The 22,478-nt window shown below is 33.1% G+C and overlaps 1 protein-coding gene across 1 annotated transcript; it reads right to left on the bottom strand.

Moving 5' to 3' along the window:
• Window positions 1–4,088: 4,088 nt before the first annotated feature.
• LOC132745037 (uncharacterized) lies at window positions 4,089–22,005 on the bottom strand. Its single transcript, XM_060733872.1, has 8 exons — window positions 19,449–22,005; window positions 19,072–19,194; window positions 18,024–18,308; window positions 12,672–12,844; window positions 8,592–8,622; window positions 7,924–8,011; window positions 7,436–7,524; window positions 4,089–5,972 (listed from the first exon to the last, which is right to left on the bottom strand). Exons 3-8 carry the CDS (start codon window positions 18,148–18,150, stop codon window positions 5,623–5,625), a joined length of 858 nt encoding a protein of 285 aa, XP_060589855.1. The 5' UTR covers window positions 18,151–18,308; window positions 19,072–19,194; window positions 19,449–22,005; the 3' UTR covers window positions 4,089–5,622.
• Window positions 22,006–22,478: the final 473 nt, after the last annotated feature.

Here is a 22,478-nt window from a genome sequence, read left to right as displayed (position 1 = left end):
CAGCTGGCCTAGATTTTGACAAAGTGTCTTACTGTGTTGTCCTTTGATGTACAGTCATTGAATTTTGGCCATGTGAAATATGACCTTCACCACCAAATTCACTAGACTCGATTGCATTGATTGATTCCTACTCTGATCTTTTATTTGAATACCACTTATCTGATAATAAGAATTAGATAGGTCAATGATCTATGCATTATGGCAATCTTCAATTGTATAGAAACAAAAAAAATCTGTTCCTACATAATTATTTAGTGTGGTATTAATGCGATTTTTCACAAATGCAATATTGTTTCTTTCAGTTGCCATGGCAACCAGAGTTCTGTATGGAATTAAATTCTTTGAACAATTTTTAAAGTTGACTACCAAAGGAACATTCCTGTGAAGTTTGGATGAAACTGGGTTAATTGTTTATGAGGAGATGTCGTTTAAAGTAAAAGTTTACGGACGGATGGACAATGCCGGACAAAAAGCGATCACAAAAGCTCACCATGTCACTTAATGACAGGTGAGCTAAAAATTATACCTGGTAATCCATTTTAATTTGCTAAAAATATTCAGTTGAACATGCTTTAAATGTTTTAACCTAAATAAGTAAAAGTGAACAATAATTTAAATTGATAAACTGAATAATGTGTGTACTCAGTTTTCAAAAATATTTTAATACACAGATTTATAAGTTTAAACAATGAAAATGATACACTGTGACATAAGAGGTAAGACATATTTTGAAATAATTCACAGTGAACACTAGATGTCAAACATAATTGAATCTTACTTGCAAAAACAAAAAAAAACAATATTTTTTTTGATTATTTCATGCTTTGTAAAGTGATTAGAAATCATCTTTACTCATCCATTTTAAGTGTTATGTATTTTCCAAAATGTCATCAAATAAACAAAAATATTTTATGACATTTTCCGCACAGAAACAAGGCAGAATTCAATGTGCAAATTCCACTTAAAATTTCTATCACATTTTTCTGGATTGTTGCTATGATAAAAATATGAATGAATCGCATTTTATTTTCTTTTGCAAAATTTTATACACATGGTAACCTAAATTTAAGTCCACATACAGGATACAACACCCTACATTCATTTTTACACAAAAAGTTTAATTCCTAAAATCCTAAGAGTTTTTGTAGGTACTGCTTTTTCTGGAATTGTTCACTTCATTTTTCACTATTGTATTGTTGATGACTCTGTCACAGAGAAACTGTTCAGCTCATAAATTTGTTTCAAATGTTTCTGATTATTTAAACAACTTCTTTACGAAATCTGCTTCAACTCCATTTGTTTGTCCTTCCTAGAAGAATGGGTTGAGGTTGTATTCACCTTTAAAGAATTTTTGATAAAATTCATAATTAATTTATAAAGATGTGGAAATAATGTTTTAATGTAAAACAATTGTATTTCCTATTATCTCACAAAGTGTTTCAATAGTATTAACTATTTACACTGAATTTGCAAAAATATAAAAAAAACAAGTGTCTCATTCCACTGTACATTTAAGAATTGCCTTGTATAGAAATTAAATTAATCACGCTATTTGTGACAATATTTAAATGTTCAATGCATTTTTTTCTATGACAGATGTAGAAAAGTTAAGTTTAGAGATTTAAAAATATACCTTTTCTTGAGACTCTATCATGTAGTACCATATACTGATTATTATCAAACACCCATGACTGCACTGTTCCCAGCCTGCAATGTATTTTTTATGATCCCACGACAGTGGCCTTTTTTTATTAATTAATCATGGACAGACTGTGTTTAAGTCCTTTATGACGAAACCCTGGAATAACAGAGTTAACACATTATATATTAAAAATCCAGTTTATTACTTCAACGTCCAATTTTCGAATGATTACATAAATAACATTTTACAACATTATTAAATAAATCATTATAAGAATACAATTTTTGAATTAACAATAGTTTGATCTTTTAATTAACAAATATGGGGAAATTAGCTTTATAGATTACTCACTTTGCATAGGAGGTACCATTTTAACAATTCAAATAATTATAATATTACTATTACATAGTACCAAACAAATCATATCAATTAATATATTAAGAATAGATTTTATAAACTTTAATGACTTATGAAATATAGTAAAAGTACATATATACCTGGAATAACAGAGTTAACACTTTATAAATTAAAAATCCAGTTTTAATTCTTCAATGTCCAATTTTCGAATGATACCAGGGACAGTTGAAGCTGGAAGTTTTGTTCAACTCTGTTAAACCATATGCAAATAAACATTAATGTATAAAATGTCCTAAGAAGGAAACATTAGGATGATTTCCTGCAAAAGTTACTATTTTTGTTTAACCATATATTTAGGCATTTAGATAAGAATGGAAAAAGAAAGGAGTAATCTGACTGCTTATCAAGACTTGTTTGTTTAAGTGCTAATTGTCACTTATTGTAGCTTGGCTGTAAAGCTTGATATAAAGTTACTTTAACAAGTCTTTGTTAAAGACAGCTTACATAAGATAAAACTAAAGTGAAAAACACTATTTTTAAGTAAAATTGTAACTATTTTAAAGTTACCAAAATAAAACTATTATATTTGAAATCTACATTTAAAAACAAAGATTTTGATATAAAATATGACATATCTATTTTAAAAATAATGATTGTGATGTAAACTATCACAATCATTCATAATGTAAAAATATGGATCATAATATATTCATTGTATGTTAAATGTAACTTCTGATTTTTACCATTGAAAACAACACATTAATGATTACCAAGTTTGTTTCACATTTTATAATTTGTAAGAAATGAAAAACATCCCCTGACATGCTTATATTATTATTCATTATATTTAAAATTAGCAAGAATCAAAATCCGCATCATTCTGTCTCAGACCTGATGATAATCAGTATTGATAAACTAACAAACAATTAAATTTGACTTTTAAATCTAGATCAGTATATCAATAAAGTAAATCTGTAATTAATCACATACATGTATAAAGTCAAAATAATAAAAACAAAAATGATCTCTAGTTATAATTTTAAGTTTGCTTACCAACTGAAATATATTTTGATTGTTTCATATAACCTGTTTCTGCATAAAATTATGTTACTAAAAGTTATTTACCTGAAACTTTATGGTTCTGTTGTGTACATGTATCCTCTTGTCCCAGGTGGTTCTGATTTTATCTTTTTTTTTACTACTGATATACTGACATATGACAGTCAAACACCACTGACATAAGACAGTTGTACACCACTGACATATGACAGCTGTACACCACTGAAATATTACAGTTGTACATCTCTGATAAATGAGTCATACACCACTGATTTATGACTGTCATACACCACTGACAAATGACAGCTGTCCAACACTGATATTTAACAGTTGTGCACCACTGATATATAACAGTTGTATACCACTGATATAATATTATGACAGTCAAATACCACGGATATATGACAGTCAGACACCACAGATATATGACTCTTGTACACCCCTGACATATGACTGCTGTACACCACTGACATAAGACAGTTGTACACCACTAACATATGACAGTCATACACCCACTGACATATAACAGTCATACACCACTGAAATATTACAGTTGTACATCTCTGATAAATGAGTCATACACCACTGATATATGACTGTCATACACCACTGACAAATGACAGCTGTCCAACACTGATATTTGACAGTCAGACACCACAGATATATGACACTTGTACACCCCTGGCATATGACAGCTGTACACCACTGACATAAGACAGTTGTACACCACTAACATATGACAGTCATACACCACTGACATATAACAGTCATACACCACTGAAATATTACAGTTGTACACCTCTGATAAATGAGTCATACACCACTGACATATAACAGTCATACACCACTGAAATATTACAGTTGTACATCTCTGATAAATGAGTCATACACCACTGATATATGACTGTCATACACCACTGACAAATGACAGCTGTCCAACACTGATATTTGACAGTCAGACACCACAGATATATGACACTTGTACACCCCTGGCATATGACAGCTGTACACCACTGACATAAGACAGTTGTACACCACTGACATATGACAGTCATACACCACTAACATATAACAGTCATACACCACTGAAAGATTACAGTTGTACATCTCTGATAAATGAGTCATACACCACTGATATATGACTGTCATACACCACTGACAAATGACAGCTGTCCAACACTGACATTTGACAGTTGTGCACCACTGATATATAACAGTTGTGCACCACTGATATATGACAGGCAGACACAACTGATATATGACTCTTGTACCCCACTGACATGTGACAGTTGTACACCAAAGATAAATGACAGTCATATCACTGATATATGACAGTCATACCACTGATATATGACAGTCATACACCACTGACATATGACAGTTTTACACCACTGATATATGACAGTTGTGCGCCACTGACATGTGACAGTTGTACGCCACCTATATATATATATATCAGTTGTACACCACTGATATATGACTCTTGTACACCACTGACAAATGTACACCACTGATATAAAACAGTTGTACACCACTGACAAATGACAGTTGTACACCACTGACATATGACAATTGTACACCACTGACATAAGACAGTTGTACACCACTGATATATGACAGTCATACACCACTGATATATGAAAGTTGTACACCACTGACATATGACAGCTGTACACCACTGATATATGACAACTGTACACCACTGATTTATGACAGCTGTACACCACTGATATATGACAGAATGGAAGTCTTACATTTTTTATTGAGGTTATAATAAAGAGATTAAAATAAAATTTGTTAAAGTTATTCCAGAAACAAATTTATTTGACTGACCACATGTATAAACAACAAAATTCTGCCTTGCAAAAAAATATATGTTAACTTTAATTTCCGTTTAACATTTAGAAGTCTAACTTACAATTTCCACTTAAAAAAATCAACAAAGTCAAAAAAAAACCCTTAAGCATTTAGCAGTAAAATAATGCAAGTTCTATTTTCTGTCTAGTGAACGCATTATTCCACCTAAGGAATAAACAGCAAATATTTTTTCAGGTTAACAGAATTTTTTTCCTGTTCAGATTTAAGGAGAATACGCCTTATGTTGGATCTTTTTGTAGAATTCCATGTCTGCCTATTGCTAGCAGGAACAATAGAAAAATTTGTGTTTTCTGGGCGGATTCCGTGTACATTTCTTGTTGAATTTGGCTAACCTTTTCTTACAGGTTGTCTTAAATGAACATTTCATTAAGTGACCATTTTTGGAGTTTCCCTTGCGTGGTCACTTATTACACATTTGACTGCATGTATTTTATTGGATATGCCATTATAATAACACCGTTTTGGTCCAGCACTACATGGCAGTAATATAAAGAGTTGTCTTAAATGACCATTTCATTAAGTGACCATGTTTGGTGTTTCCCTTGCGTGGTCACTTATTACACATTTGACTGTATTTTATTGGATATGCCGTTATAATTACACCATTTTGGTCCAGCACTACACGACAGTAATATAAAGTGTCGTCTTAACATTAAGTGACCATTTTTGATGTTTCCCTTGCGTGGTCACATATTACACATTTGACTGTATTTTATAGGATATGCCGTTTTAATTACACCGTTTTGGTCCAGCACTACACGGCAGTAATATAAAGTGTCTTCACAATCGAATCCAACTGGCCAATTAAAGTCCCATTCTATTCTGAAACAATCACCACTTGATGTTATTGGCCCAAAGAAAAGGGTAGTTTTTATAGCCAAATACGCAGATAGAATATCGTAAAATGTTGACTTATTTTCTTTTCTGACAACATGATTTTCTTTAATATGTATATTAATTATTAATTTAATGTCTGCCTCCAACTCATCCAAAAAACGTCTACAGCGATTTTCCTGTCCGACTACCTCCTTAATATCTGAAATAAATAAATAAGAAAAACATAAAACAAGATTGCATTTGTGAAAATGCCACCGCATTAATACAACAGTAAATAGTAGTGTAAGAACAATTTTTTTTTGTTTTGATACTATTGAAGATTGCCATAATGCATAGATCCCTGACCTATCTAATTCTTATCATCAGATTAGTGGTTAAATCTGTTGTTATATAAATAAAATGTCAGAGTAGGAGTATATCCATGCAGTTGAGTCTAGTGAATTTGGTGGTGAAGGTCATATTTCACAAAATAGATAAATACAGAATCCCTAAAGAAAGGGAAAGCCTAAATTTCATGACTGTACATCAAAAAATGACACAGTAAGACACTTTGTCAAAATTTAGGTCAGCTGATATCAAAGTTCACTTTTACATCTTAATCTGTGCACATGGTTCAAATTTCATAGCTGTATATCAAAGGATAAGACAGTAGGTCACATCATCAAAATATATGTCACCTGATATCAAAATTCAATTTTACAACTAAAACTGTGCACATGGTCAAAATTTCATTGCTGTACATCAAAGGACAAGAAAGTAGGTCACTGTCCTCTTAAGCAAAGCAAAATTTTGACCAAAGGGTTTAATTCAAAACAATCTTGATAAAGGTCCACCAAACAACATTTCATGTCAAGTATTTAAGCTGTTGCTTTCTCCAATTCAGAAAACATTTGGCGGGGCCAATTTTTACATCAGTGACAACTTTTGTAGAGGACCTATAGATGATATTATATAGCAAACATCAAAACTCTATGCCTTGTACATTCAGACAAGAAGATTTTTTAATTTTTACTGTAAAAGCATAGTGAGAATCAATGACCCCCGGGGTGGGGACAATTTTGACCCCAGGGCTATAATTTGAATAATCTTGGGAGAGGTTCACTACAAAAAGTCTCATGCCAAATATTTAACCTCTAGCCTTTGTCAATTCAGAGAAGAAGATTTTTCAAGTTTATACTTTATATATATAAGGAAAACTATTGCCTCTAGGGCAGGGCAATTTTAACACTAGGGGCATAATTTAAACAACTTTGGTAGAGGACCCATAGATGATATTACTTTTTGTATATACCAAATATTAAAGCTCTAAGCCTTTACCTTCAGACAAGAAGATTTTTAAATTTTTACTATATGTATATAGTGAAAATCAATGACCCCCGTGGTAGGGCCAATTTTGACCACAGGGCTATAATTTGTACAATCTTGCAACAGGTTCATTACACAATGTTTCATGCAAAATATCTATCCTCTAGCCTTTGTCAATTTAGAGAAGACGATTTTTTAAGTTTTTACTATATACATATAAGGAAACCTATGACCCCCGGGGCGGGGCTAATTGGACATATACCATTTTCACTAACAACATCTAAAAAAATCTATTTATTTTTTACTAAAAAATATCATAATTTATTCAACCATTGCTGTTATATAAGCCAATTAGACCTGTTCTATTGTTTTCCTCTTGTGTATGCTTTCTGTCTAAATTCTGCAACCATACCACTAAGATTTGTTCACCACTGTTGGTATCGTTACTGTAAAAATAACAATAGAAATATTCCTACTTTAATATTGAACATCATGTAAGAAATTAAAACACCCAAGCTTTTATCTGGATTAAATCAAATCATGTATGTACATATCTGTCCGGGCACATGGTACTATAATGTGGACAATTTAGGTTATTTTTGATAATCTCCTTGACTGGCCTCAGTTATAAGTGTCAATATAATCAGAAATGAACAAACTAGTTTGTAAGTTAAGAGAAGAACCTAGTTGTACCATAAGAAATTTTCAGATCTCTAGCTTTAAAATTATGAAATCTGTATGGAAAAATGTTCAAAAAGTGTCCTGTTAGTGGTCCTTGACCATTACACGAAAGATAGTAAAATTATTGATTAAATCAAGCTTAAATTTGAATAATATGTACTTACATCTTGATTTCCCCCCTTTGATTAATGTCCACAAATTGATCATCTGAATAAAAGTGGTATGGAGCTGGATCTGCAGCTCCTGCAGGCACTATAAACAAAAGCATTCATAAATGCCATTGTGGATTGCATGAATAAATTTTTGAGTTCTTAGTTTGTCTGTATCATTGTTATGTGTGAAGTTTCCCTACCTAGTAAGGAAATTATCTTTATACAACATATAATCAAAAAAGATCCAATTTTCTCAGGATGAATTTGTGTAACTAATGTTCCAACTCTAATCTCTACTTCCAGTACATTTGTTGGAACAGTTCAAAGTTTGTTCAAAGTTTCTTAAGGGATGGACAGACAGATGGACTGACAGAGGCCAAATCTTTATTTACTAGAATATAACATTTTCTTAAACTAAAGAGAAGATTACTCTTGAAATAAAGATGCTGGATTTATGAACTACATGTATGTCATACATGATGTGAGTGATGACAGAGATTTTCTTAAGTATATTGTTACAAGAGAAGAAAAGTGGGAAAAAAAACAATTTTCAAATATATATATATACTATTTACAGTAACAAAGAAGAAAACTAAAAAAAATTGAAATTTATTCTGGAGTAAAGTTTCACTAGCCCATAAGACTTATTAAGAGATTATTAAGAAAGTTAGAATACTTACCAAAGGTTGCACCTATTCTTGGTGGCACAACCTAAAATGAAAATAGTTTTACACTTGAAAAAAATTGTAAACATGAAAAGGTGTACATAACTCAACAGTCAACATTTAAATATACATAAATAGTTCATGTTCAATGTTCAATTATAATTTTCTTATCATAGCTATTATATATAAGTTATACAAATTTTGTAGCATTGATACCATATGGTCAACATACCAGGGTAGTGACGTAACACATAATAAACTAAACAGACATACGACGGGTCTGATGATATAGATGAATATTTAGCTCAATTTAATATTGTAGCTGAATTGAATAATTGGAGTTATACAACTAAATCCCTTTTTCTTGCTAGTAGTATAGTAGGGGGTGCACATGTGATCGTATGTGAGCTAGATAACAAGAAAAGACGTGATTTTGATTCTATTGTATATGTACTGCATTATGGTTCTGTCCACAAAGCAGAAATATTTCCCTCACATATACAAAGTAGAACACTTGGTAGAAATGAAACAATACCAGAGTTAGCACAGTCTGTTAGGAAGTTAACTAGAAAGGCTTATCCGAGTGCTTCATCTGAAATCGTTGATTTCTAGCATTAGATTATTTTGTCGTTGCTATACCAGATTCTGACATACGATTGAGATTAAGGGAAGTAGGCCCAAAGTCTATAAATGAGGCAGAACGAATTGCAGTAAGGTTAGATGCTCATAAGGAAGCTGATTAAAGCAGGGTGGTAAGGAATCATTTGAGAAATGTTGCACCTGAGGTAAATCAAACAGACAGAAAATTAAATGAGTTGTCTTATCAAATGAAAATGTTAACAGCTCAGGTTCATGACAATAACAACCTAAAGCAATTTCATAGGGGTAATGAAACAAACAAAATTGGGCATAGGTTTGATAACAGGGTTGATAGGACCCATAATTATCAAGGACGAGGAAGATCATTTCATAAAGGCCCAGACAAGGTCCAAGCATTTAAGCAAAATAACTACTCGGGAAACGGGCGCGGCTCGAGTTTAAGGACCGAAATTCGAAACCCGGCCAGAGGTCCAAATCAGACACAATAAATGCTAATCAAAATTTGACGAAAGATGATGGATTTTTCTTGCCTGCTCAGTTATATGATATTAAAGTTTCTATGTTAGTTGATACAGGATCTAATGTTACAATTCTCCGTAAAAGTTTGTATGATAAAATTTCGGAGGACAAGAAGCCGGAAATAATACCAATTAACATGACGCTTACTACTGCCACTGGTGAAACGGCTCCTTTTCATGGTAAAATTAAGTCAATGATTAAAATAGGTTCACAATGTTTCGAACAGAATATTTTCCTGGCAGATATAAAAAGTGATGGTATATTGGGTATGGATTTCTTTAAAGTTCATGTAAGATTGATGATGCAAAAAACAGTATTATACTTAAAGTAGAAGATATTTGTCTCTTGCTTTCATAGAGATGAAAATGTTTCAGCTACAAGTTGTCGTATATTAAATAAAATTAAATACTGGTCGCAAAAGCTCTTGTTTAATTATAAACAATCATACAAATACGAATGGTTAATTTAAATACCGAGCCTTGTACAGTTTATAAAAATACTGTGGCTGCATTTTATGAAGCTGTGATGCAACCAGATATTGTTAACGTTGAAACAGTAGGTGTCTGTGAGAGTAATGATACAAAGATACCAATTCATTTAAAAGATGTCTTAGAGAAGGCCGTTGAAAATTTAACAAATGCCGAGGCAGAAAAGGTTAAGAATCTTTTGATTAAACATCAAAATGTGTTCTCTCGAGATTCTGGTGATATTGGAAGAACACCTATTGTTGAGCACACAATAGAAACAGGAAATGCTAGACCAATAAAACAAGCTCCTTATAGGGTTCCCCTTGCAAAACGTCTAGAGGGGAAAAAAATAAAGAAATGGCTGACATGGGTATTATAGAGCCCTCGCGGCCACAAGTCCCTGGAGTAGTCCTGTTGTCAATGTTACAAAACCAAATGGTGCAATAAGATTTTGTTGCAATTTTCGCGCATTTTTAATCAAATGAATGTACTGTTAAAGATAGTCAACCATTACCAAGAATTAATGATACTTTAGATGCCTTATCTGGGTCTGTCTGGTTTAGTACTCTTGACTACAAATCTGGATTTTGACAGGTCAGAATGTCAAAAGCTGATAAACATAATTCAGCATTCTCAGTACAAGGCTTAGATTAATGGCAATTTACAATAATGCCATTTGGTTTATGTAACTTCCCTGCAACATTTGAGAGACTAATAGAAAGAGTCTTAGCAGGCTTTACTTGGAACCAATGTTTAGTATATCTTGATGATATAATAAGCTATTCTAAAACATTTGAAGATCATCTATCTAATCTTGATGCTATATTCACACGCATGAAAAATGCAAATTTAAAACTTACTCCTGAAAAGTGTATTTTATTTAAAAAACAAATTAGGTTATTGATTACTTAATCTGTTCAAAAAGAATTGCAACTGATCCCCGAAAAATTGCAGATGTACAAAACTGGAAAACACCAAGAAACATACGTAAGGTGCGTAGTTTCTTAGAGCTGTGTTCTTACTATAGAAAATTTGTAAATTTTTTAGATGTTACATGCCAAATATTTAAGCTCTGGGCATCATAGTTTCACACAATAAGTCTCAGATGTGTTTTTCCTATGTAAGAATATATAAATTAATTGTTTTTGGTTGGTATATTTACATCATGCAAATAAAGACATTTTCATTGCTATTAACTAACTGCAGTTATCAGTAAATTTTAAATTTTACAAAGACACTCCTGGTGCAGGGTCAATAATTTATATAACTTATGTAGAGGGTGACAAGGTGATGTAACATGTGAAATATCTCTGGGCATTGCAATTTCAGACAAAATTTTTGAGACATTTTAAATATACATGTCTGTTTAAAATAATTGAAACTCAGGCTCAGGGTGGACAAGTCATGACCCCAGGGACATGACTTACTAGTAGTATATAACTTTTTCTAAATGCCAAAATATCTAACTCTTGGCATTGTAGTTTCACAAAAAAATAAATGTATTTTCCTGTACAAGTCTACATAAACTAAGTGACCCCTAAGGCAGAGCCAATTTTCACCCTAGTGGCATGATTTATATATTTTTTGTAGAAAACAACTAAGCTATGGGCATTGTTATTTCAGTGAGACATTTTTACTAAACAAATCAGTAGTACAGAAAGTGACCCCCCCCCCCAACAGTGCCATTTTTTGACCATAGGAGCATGACATAAATTTTTTTCTAGAGGTCTCCAAAGGAATACTACATGCAAAATATCCAAGGTCTTGGCATTCTAGTTTCACAAATAAAGACTTAAAAGAAGACTTAAATGTATGTTCCTATACAAGTCTATATAAACAAGGTGACCCTCAGGGAAGGCCCAGTTTTAATTCCAGGGTGCAAATTTTATGTAACCTTTGTAGAAGACTACAAGGTGATGCTACATGCCAAATATCTAAGCTTCAGGTATTGTAGTTTCTGAGAAGAAGTCTTTTAAGATATTATTACTATAGAATTAAGTGCTCCCCAGGAACATCCAAACTTAACAGAGCTTTAAATTTGTAGATATTCACTTGAAAATGCTACAAACCAAATATCTAAGCTCTGGGCATTGTAGTTTCTGAGTAGAATTTGTTTTAGCCCCTGTGACCTAGATTATACATCAGACAGGAACAGTTTATATATCATTGTACAGGAACACCTACGTAACATTCCTGTAAAGTTTGGTCGAAATCCATCAAGAGAACTACGAGAATATGTTGTTTAAAGAAATTGTGTATAAAGAAAGAAGACAATGGACACACTTCCATCACAGCTCAACTCTGAACACCTTGTGCTCAGGTGAGCTAAACAAGATATTCTTGTCCTAAATATGACTTCAACTGTTCAAGGGTATATGTCTGTCCACAATTGTAAGTCTTGTTTTAATCTTATTTAATCTGGACATCAAGACACTGGAATTTATCAACTTGATGCCAATGTTCTTTAAGTTGTTATTTTACCATAAATTATTATCTTTGTATGACATACCTTTGGTGCTAAAACATGTTTTACAGGTTCAGTTCTTGCATCCACTGATAAAACTGTTGACGGCTGTCTGTCTACAGGAACTGGTCTGCTCGCAGTCCCCGAGTGTTGCGGTATCTGCCTCAGAGGTTGAGATGACTTATCTTCCATTGGTGAAGTTTGTCTTACATTTTTATCTGAAAGTTGTGATACATCTATGTTGAATGAATTAACAAGAGGGCCATGATGGCCCTGAGGTCGCTCACCTGTATATAGGCCCCCGTAGCGGGGCCAGTTTAAACTCGAGGGCTTTTATTTGAACAAACTTGGTAAATACCCACAAGAGGATGTTTCATGCTACACCTCTAACCTCTAGCTCATTGGGTTTTTAAAAGAAGATTTTTTAAGTTTTTACTATACACATACAGTTAAAAACAATGACACCTCTGAGGCGGGGCCAGTTTTGACCCCAGGGCTTTTATTTGAACAAACTTTGTAGACACTTACTAGAAGATGTTTCTTGCTTAATATCTAAACTCTAGCTATTTGGGTTTTTTTCAAAGAAGATTTTTAAGTTTTTGTCATACACATATTTAGGAAAATCAATGACCACCGGGGCGGGGCCAATTTTGACCCCAGGGCTTTTATTTGAACAAACTTTGTAGACACTCACTAGAAGATGTTTCATGCTTAATATCTAAACTCTAGCTATTTGGGTTTTTTCAAAGAAGATTTTTTTAAGTTTTTGCTATACACACTTAAGGAAAATCAATGACCCCCGGGGCGGGGCCAATTTTGACCCCAGGGCTTTTATTTAAACAAACTTTGTAGACACCCATTAGAACATGTTTCATGCTAAATATCTAAGCTCTAGCTCTTTGGGTTCTTTAAAAGAAGTTTTTTAAGTTTTATCTATATGCATATAGGAAAAATCAATGACCCCCTGGGGTGGGGCCAATTTTCATCCCAGGGCTTTTATTTGAACAAACTTGGTAGACAATCATTAGAAGATGTTTCATGCAAGACTTTTTAAGTTTTTTCTTTCGGTTGCCATGGCAACCAGAGTTCTGGATGGAATCAAATTCTTTGAACAATTTTTAAAGGTGACCACCAAAGGAACATTCCTGTGAAGTTTGGATGAAATTGGCTCAGTGGTTTATGAGGAGATGTCATTTAAAGCAAAAGTTTACGGACGGACGGACGACGGACGGACGCCGGACGAAAAGCGATCACAAAAGCTCACCCTGTCACTTTGTGACAGGTGAGCTAAAACCAAGAAGGTTTCGACCTAGTGTGTTTTCCTTATTTGCTACAGAAGTGGGCCTATTTAATCCAAAATTTGTTAATGGATAACAGAACTGATGACTAGAAATAACCATCCATTTACTTTTATGAAACTATAAATGTAACTAGAAATGTGTCCATAGGACGTGGGTGCCCCCCCCCCCATTCCACTGTTTTGTCAATGTTATGACTCTAGATCAAATTTTTTTGGTTTTGTGTGCCACAAGTTTAAAACTAAAAATATTTTACTAAGTTAAGGGCAAGAACTTTATAAATACTGAATAAATCCATAAGCAAACCCCAAGGTGCAAAAGTTCACATGCTGACCAACATTCTTGTTAACTTTCAGGCCTACAGGTCAAATACTTTTTTGCATGAACAAGTTGAAAATTGCAAATTCATACTAAGTAAAGTGCAATAACTTTAACAAAAATGAAAAAAATATCCACATGCATACCCCAGGTGCATAGCTTCACAGTGATGTTGATCATTATTCCTGTAAAGTTGGTTGATTTTAACTCAAGCACTTGACGAACAAATAACACAACATACTGGAACTGTTTTTAACAATTCAAGGGCAATATCTCTAGAATAGTGTATAAATCCACAAGCGAAATCCAAGGTGCACAACTTCGCATGCAGACCAACATTTTTCTTTAATTTCATGAATCTATGTTAAATTATTTTTGAGCTACACACCGCACAAATTGAAAATTGCAAATTTTTACTAAGTCACTGGCAATAACTCTAACAAAACAAAATAAATTCACAAGTGAAACCCCAGGCCAGGTGCACAAATTCATATGCTAATAAACATTCCTGTGAAGTTTCATGACCAAAGTTAAATACTTTTTTTAGACATGTGTGACACATATTGAAAATTGCAAATATTTAGTGAGTCAAGGGTAATAACTTTAAGGTGACAACAGACACTTTCCGTGGTACTCACATAAATGTCTTTTTAACCAACTTATTTTAATAATAATTGTTATTTATTTAATCTTTGTGCATTAAATGTCGCTGATCATCATAAAAAAATAACATATTTAAAAAAAATGCCTTTTGTAAATGATTGATTTTTAATAAAAATCCTAAAATTTTAAATCGTCATATCAAAGTCATTTTTTATTTTTTTTGTTATCAAACTTTTGGAAAGTAAACATACTTATAATATCTGGGGAACCGTGTCTCAATTTTTTTCTATCTTTTCTCAAAAAAATATTACGTAACGTCAAACAATTTATGCGACTTTTTTCACCATACATATTACGTAATTAAAGCTAATTAAGTCGCTGATTGAGCAAACAAAAATCCCTGACACGGTTCCCTCCGTAAATGAATTCCCTTTCATGTGGTTTAAAATGCATGTTAATTCCTTGATTATTAAAAAAGTTATGCCGATTCAAAGTTAGTCCGACCCGCATCAAACGAAATGTCATAAATCGGCTGTTCTCTCTCGGACCTCTACGTTTCACGCTTAATAATTGCATAATACACAAATATATCGCACCAGAGAGGGTCACAGGTTGCGGTAACATACTCTAACCCAGTGACATCTGACCAATTAAAAAGTGGCTGATTAATATCAGTTTATAACAGAAATTTCTTCAAATCTTAACGTGATTTACTGTCCGTCTGGTATCGGTCGCACATGTCACGTGACTTTCGGTAAAATTTGAGGCACTCGGTGGGGGGAAATGGAACGTATTTGCGCACCGCTAGCGGGGTATTTAATTGTTTCACTTTTGAAGTTTAATTATTATTATTATCATCAGCATTATTATTATATTATACCAGTGTCACTCTGTCTGTGTATTCGCGTATGACATTCCGTTAAAATATAAATTAAAATAACAAAAAAAACTGAGCTTCTGACGGTATTTTAAAGGCCATGGTAGATGTACAAATAAGAACGGGATATATTATATATTTTTTCTCCAAATTGATATAAATGCTTCACATAATTATTTTAATAGAAATAAAAGGTATCACTCGATTATTATGATCTGACCTTCTTGACTTCTATTATCATGAAAATCTTCTATGCACGGCATAGATATCCAGTTTCTACTGGGATATACAATAAATTCCATACTTTGTCCCAGGTTTATTAGAACTGTGTTCGATTTACTGGCGAACAATTTATTCAAAGCATTCACTGATAATAAATATTAATATCTTTTTTATTGATTCATAGAAAAAATAATCACCCTTAAACAATCTAAAATGGTTTAGAAATTTGTCAGGGACACCTTATAGGCGTTCACATAAAAATGTTGTCTGTTTTTGTTGTTGTTCCACTTGACATTGTTAAAAACGAGGTTGAATGTAAAGCAAGCCGTTGAATCCGTACAAAAGTCCATAAACTCAATGTTATATCTATCAGATTAACGGGACAGACAAATTATTTTCACACATGGTTATTTTAGCAACTATATTTTTAATCAACCCCGTGGTCGTGCGATTTGCCGCTATGCTTAATTATTTATGTTTTATACATTATGTAACGTACATTGGTCGACAATTTCTTATTTTATAAAAAATGCCAAATAAAAGGTAGACGATATTCATAAAAGATGTACGGTATTTGTATGATACATGAATTACGAGTAGTATGGACCAGTATGGACCGGTAATTCACGGATATATGAAACTACCGATTTCCCCCATTGATGCCTCAACAGGGGGCGGAGCGTTATCGACAATTGACAGGTTACGCGAATAGCAGATAAAAATGGTACAGGTACAGTTTTAAAACGTTTAAAAACACATTTTTTGGACTAACTGCTTCCAAAATTAAATCACGAATGTGTTCAGAAAAGGTTGATAAATCTACTAAGCAAAAAAATCTCATTTTAGGTATTTTCAGTGATAATTGACTCAGTTGTCACCTTAACAAAACAAATATTTACGAGTTCACAACTTCGTACTTGCAAAATGGTACTTATGTTTTTTTCATTTGATCTTTTTAGCCATGTTTAGTTTCACATTAGGCTTTAAAAAAGACACAAGTTAAAACGGAATGAATAGGATCAAAGAGAATTTACTGTTATCCATTGTTCTCCAAGTCACACAAGTACCTCTGGGTTTGTATGGACAGACTGATGGACAAGGGTAAATCTAAATGCCCTCCCCCAAAAGTGGAAGCACAAAAATTCCTAGTCTGACCTTGATTTCTGAGTTACAGACTAAACACAAGTTGTTTTAAAGAACCATTTTTAAAGCCAAGTTATTACAAAATCTGTCAATGAATGTCAAAATGAAATGAACTGGACATGACTTTAATCATTTGTTATTGCACACTGCACTTCATACCTATAAAGTTTGAAGAAAATCTCTCAAGTACTTTATGAGTTATGCTTCGGACAAAGTATTTCAAGTAAATCCAATAAAAAGGGAAAAACTCTACAAGTAGTCAAAGTAGTTTTATAATTCTTGCACACTGCACTTCCTACCAATGTTCTATGTCAGTGTATAAAGTTTGAAGAAAATCTCTCAAGTACTTTATGAGTTATGCTGCAGACAAAAGTTTTCAAGTAAATCTAATAAAGAGGAATAAACAAAAAATAAAGCAAGGAAGAGTTATTGTTCTTACACAATGCACTTACTCCACATGTGCTTGGTCAGCATATGAGGTTTGAAGAAAATCGCTCAGGTGCTTTGGAGTTTTGCTCTGGGCGAAATTGGGATGGACAGATGCACTGATATCCCTCAATCTTTTAACTTTTCACTTAAAATTTTAAAACTTAATTTAATACTCTAAATATGGAGGAAAAAAACAACACAAATAAACTAAACCAAATCTGACTATACAAATGTACACTACAATACAACGAGATCAGTAAAATTCTTTTTTTTTGCATACGCATATATAAATATATATATATATATATATATATACATATATATATATATATATATATATATATATATATATATATATATATATATATATATATATATATATATATATATATATATATATATATATAAATGTAAAAAGATTTACATTTTACAAAATATGTTTCTTATGTCTCTTATAAGCTGTGTTGGGATTTTAGAATGAGTAAATGAAATATTAAAATCTAATACCTTGAATTCTGAAAATGTTATGGTGGTGGCAAACTTGGAATGATTGGACCACTTGATCTTTGCTGTTCTTGTTGGTAGTTTCCATGCAAAGTGCCAGGCTGACCATACTGACTGGTTTCTTGGTCATATTGCCAAGGCACAGTCTGGCCAAAACCACTTTTCCCAATCCTTCTGGCAGTTAGACCTTCATCTGAAGATAGACCAGGCTGATACAGATCAGGTTGCCTAGGTAAAGTTGTTGATGTTGACTTGTAATTTGGACCAAGCCTTCCATCAAAGTTATGCCTGAAATATATTGAATACATATTCTAAATAACACAAATCTGATAGTATAACAAGAGCACTGCATAAGCGGAGTAATATACACACAATGCAAATAGTTTTAACCAATCAAAATTTCTAAGTACAAAATGTAATCAATAATAATGTTTACATAATAGAGGAGATCTATTTATTTCATTGTCGACAACACTTTTTTTTCTCCAATTATCAATAAGAATTTGTTACAGTTACCAACGTCCCCAGCCTAAGGGAAGTTTTACATGAAGCAGAAAATTGTTCTATTTCGAAAGATACATTTCGGTGCAAATTTTTGTATCACATGCAAGTTACAATAAATTCATTAAAGAAATGTATTAATAATAAATAATAAAAACTGTGACCTAGTTCTTCATCTGAGATGACCCAAGTTCGAACTCATTCAAGCAATTACCTAGATAAGCATCCTGACAAATGTGAACGACAGATGACAGACATACAACGATCCTAAAAGCTCACCCTGAGCAAGCTCAGGTGATCTTAAAAAGTCCATGCTAGAATTATGGATGTTTTACAATACTTTAATATATAATATTTCAAAAGAATTTCTTGGTTTTTTTTAACGAAAAAAAAAACACCTTATTGAGACAAGAAATCATACACAAGCTTATTTAAAATAAATCTGATGGAAGAAGGATAATTAATTTAGTTAAACCTTCCGGCAAAAATAATTCATTCACAACATGTATACATGTAAGTTATAAATTTTTCAAGCAAAACTATTTCTTACCTGTCATCAAAGCCAAAAGTGATTTGGAAATTTTCAGGAATTGGATAAGGAGTTGTGACTTGATATCTGCATGTATTGTTTTCTTCATTCTTTTCCATTTTAACCATTTTAACAGTCTGAAATCTAAAAAAAAAGTCCATGCTAGAATTATGAATGTTTTACAATATTTTAACATATAATATTTCAAAAGAATTTCTTGTGTTTTTTTTTTACGAAATAAACCTTATTATTGAGACAAGAAATCATACTCAAGATTATTTAAAGTAAATCTGATGGAAGAAGGATAATTAATTTAGTTAAACCTTCCAGCAAAAATAATTCATTCACAACATGTATACATGTAAGTTTTAAATTTTTCAAGCAAAACTATTTCTTACCTGTCACCACAGCCAAAAGTTATTTGGAAATTTTTAGGAATTGGATAAGGAGTTGTGACTTGATAACTGCATTTATTTTTTTCTTCATTCTTTTCCATTTTAACAGTCTGAAACAAACAAATAAACATAACAAGAGGGCCATGATGGCCCTAGATTGCTCACCTGACCCATTAATCTCATCCGAACAATTACATAGACAAGCATCCTGACCAAGTTTGATGACAATTGAGTCAACAAGAACCGGTTGAACCGGATGATGCTCCCCGAGAAGGTTCTGGACATAGGAAAGCTTAAAAAATAAACAAAGGGCAAAAACTCCAAAATTAGGCAAGGCGGAGTTATGTTTTTTGCACTGCACTTCTATTCAATGAGATCTATCTATCTATAAAGTTTCCTGATGATATCTCTTATAGTTTCAGAGTTATGTCCCGGGTAAAATTCAAAGTGTAAAAATGAACAAAGGGCAATAACTCCAAAACTAGACCAGGCTTTGTTTAGGTTCTTTAAGCATTGCAGTTCTATCCAATGATATCTAGCTACCTACAAAGTTTCATGTTGATATCTCTAATTGTTTTAAAGTTATGTCCCGGACAAAAGTCAAAAAGTAAAAATAAACAAAGGGCAATAACTTCAAAATAAAGCAAGGCAGAGTAATGATTCTTAAGCACTGTACTTTTACCCAATGAGACCTATCTATCTATAAAGTTTCATGTTGATATCTCTTATAATTTTAGAGTCATGTCCCGGACAATGTTCAAAGTGTCAAAATGAACAAAGGGCAATTACTCCAAAAGTAGGCAAAACATTGTTACAGTTCTTGTGCACTGCAAACCTACTTAATGATATCTATCTACCTACAAAGATTCATGTTGATACCTCTTATAGATTTAGAGTTATGTTCTGGACAAAGTTCAAAGTGTGAAAATAAACAAAGGGGAATAATTAAAAAATTAGGCAAGGCAGAGTTACGGTTCTTGTGCACTGCACACGTACTCAATGAGATCTGTCTACCTACAAAGTTCCATATTGATACCTGTTGTCCGGACGGACGGACGGAAAGACAGACGGACAAGGCGGCGACTGTATGCTCCCCCGAAATTTTTCGGGGAGCATAAAAATGTGACCACTAATGTGTTAACAAGGTTTTTCAATATTTGGAAAGTGAGACCAAGTTTTTAACCCCACATGACCCATATTTGAACATGACCTAGAAATCATCAAAACAAAGTTTCAGACCAATTTCCAGGATATTTGGATCAATTCAGTAGTCAATAGAGTGTTAACAAGATTTTTCTATTTTAAGCTCCTGTGACCTAGTTTTTCATCTGAAATGACCCATGATCAAACTCTTTCGAGCAATTACCTAGACAAGCATCCTGACAAAAGTTCATGACAGTTGAGTCAAAAATGTGATCTCTAAAGTGTTAACAAGGTTTATTTAGGTGGGGTGACCTAGTTTTTGACCCCAGGTTACCCATATTCAAACTTGACCTAGAAATCATCAAAACAAACTTTAAGACCAATTTCTAGGATATTTGGATCAAAACAGTAGCCACTAGAGTATGAACAAGATTTTTAACCAGGTTTCAACAAAACTGGGTTATTGTAATGCCGAAGTCAGCGGGCAGGCAGGCGGGTGGGCGGGCAGGCAGTCAGGCATCAACTTTGGTTTCCGCTCAATTACTTTTGTTTGCTTTGGCCTATTGACAACAAACTTGGTGTGTGGGTAGCTTATATCAAGAGGCAGCTTGGGATTACTACCCAGGTGTCTGTGATCAAGGTCAAGGTCACTTTTACTAAAAATAAAAGAAAAGAAATTCAGTTTCCACTAAATAACTTTCGTTTGCTTAGGCAGCTTGGGATCGCTACCCAGGTGTCTGTGGTCAAGGTCACTGTTACTAAAAATAGAAATTTAGTTTCTGCTCAATACTTTTATTTTGCTAAGGCCTATTGACGCTAAACTTGGTGTATGGGTAGCTTATATCAAGACGCAGCTCGGGATTGTTACCCAGGTGTCTGTGGTCAAGGTCACTGTTACTAAAAATAGAAATTTAGTTTCCACTCAATAACTTTAGCTTGCTTAGGCTTATTGACGCCAAACTTGGTGTATGCTTAGCTTATATCAAGACACAGCTTGGGATTTCTACCCAGGTGTCTGTGGTCAAGGTCAAAGTCACTGTTACTAAAATGGAGATACAGTTTTGCCCTGAATAACTTGAGTTTGCTTTGGCCTATTGACACAAAACTTGGTGTATGGGTAGCTTATATCAAGAGGCAACTTGGGATTGCTACACAGGTGTCTTTGAACAAGGTCATGGTCACTGTTTCTTAAAAAAGAAATTCAGTTTCCACATAATAAATAGTTTGTTGTGACCTATTGACACCACACTTGCTGTGTGGGCAGCTTATATTAAGATGAGGCTTGGGATTGCTACTTAGATATATGGGAGCCAGGTAAAGGTTCAGGACACTTTTTACTTTGACATTTAACTTGGCATGTATGTAGCTTACATGAATGATGTCATCTTGATGTGGTAGATATTTGTGCCAAGTTATTTTAAAATGCATGACAAAGTTATAGCCGGGACATGAATGTTGTCATGAAAAAGACATTTATGCCAAATTGTTAAGTGAGGACCCACAGACGGACACTAACCTTTGCCACAACTCATCGTCTTAATGTGGTAGACATTTCTGCCAAGTTATTTTAAAATCCTTCCATGCATGACAAAGTTACAGTCTGGAATCTTCAAACTGTAAATGTTTATTTACATTTGTACTGTTGATTGTATTCATCCTGTCCGGTGCCCCTCTCGTGATAAACTGTTAGAACAAGAACGTGTTAGTTAAACACAAATGCCCCGGCTCAGATTCTTGTCAGCAACAATATTTAAAATAAAGGCTGTATGAGCAAAAGTGTAAAAATCTATTTTTAGCACTGGTGACCTTGACCCAACTGACCCCTAACTCCATCTAAAGGAAGAATATCATGCAACTTATTTTCCTACCAAATATGAAATAAATCTGTCA

This window comes from Ruditapes philippinarum, unplaced genomic scaffold, assembly GCF_026571515.1.
Source record: "Ruditapes philippinarum isolate M1 unplaced genomic scaffold, ASM2657151v2 ctg3978_1_1_1_1, whole genome shotgun sequence".
NCBI lineage: Eukaryota > Metazoa > Mollusca > Bivalvia > Venerida > Veneridae > Ruditapes > Ruditapes philippinarum.
This window is presented reverse-complemented; position numbering and strand designations above follow the sequence as displayed.

Excerpts from the sequence above, each read along its gene's own strand:
- LOC132745037 (XM_060733872.1), bottom strand. The coding sequence starts at position 18,150 with ATGACCAAGAAACCAGTCAGTATGGTCAGCCTGGCACTTTGCATGGAA. Across the intron at positions 12,845-18,023 it reads TAACATTTTCAGAATTCAAG|ATAAAAATGTAAGACAAACT; the intron begins GTATTAGATTTT and ends CACAACTTTCAG. Across the intron at positions 7,525-7,923 it reads CAAAGGGGGGAAATCAAGAT|TAACGATACCAACAGTGGTG; the intron begins GTAAGTACATAT and ends TTATTTTTACAG.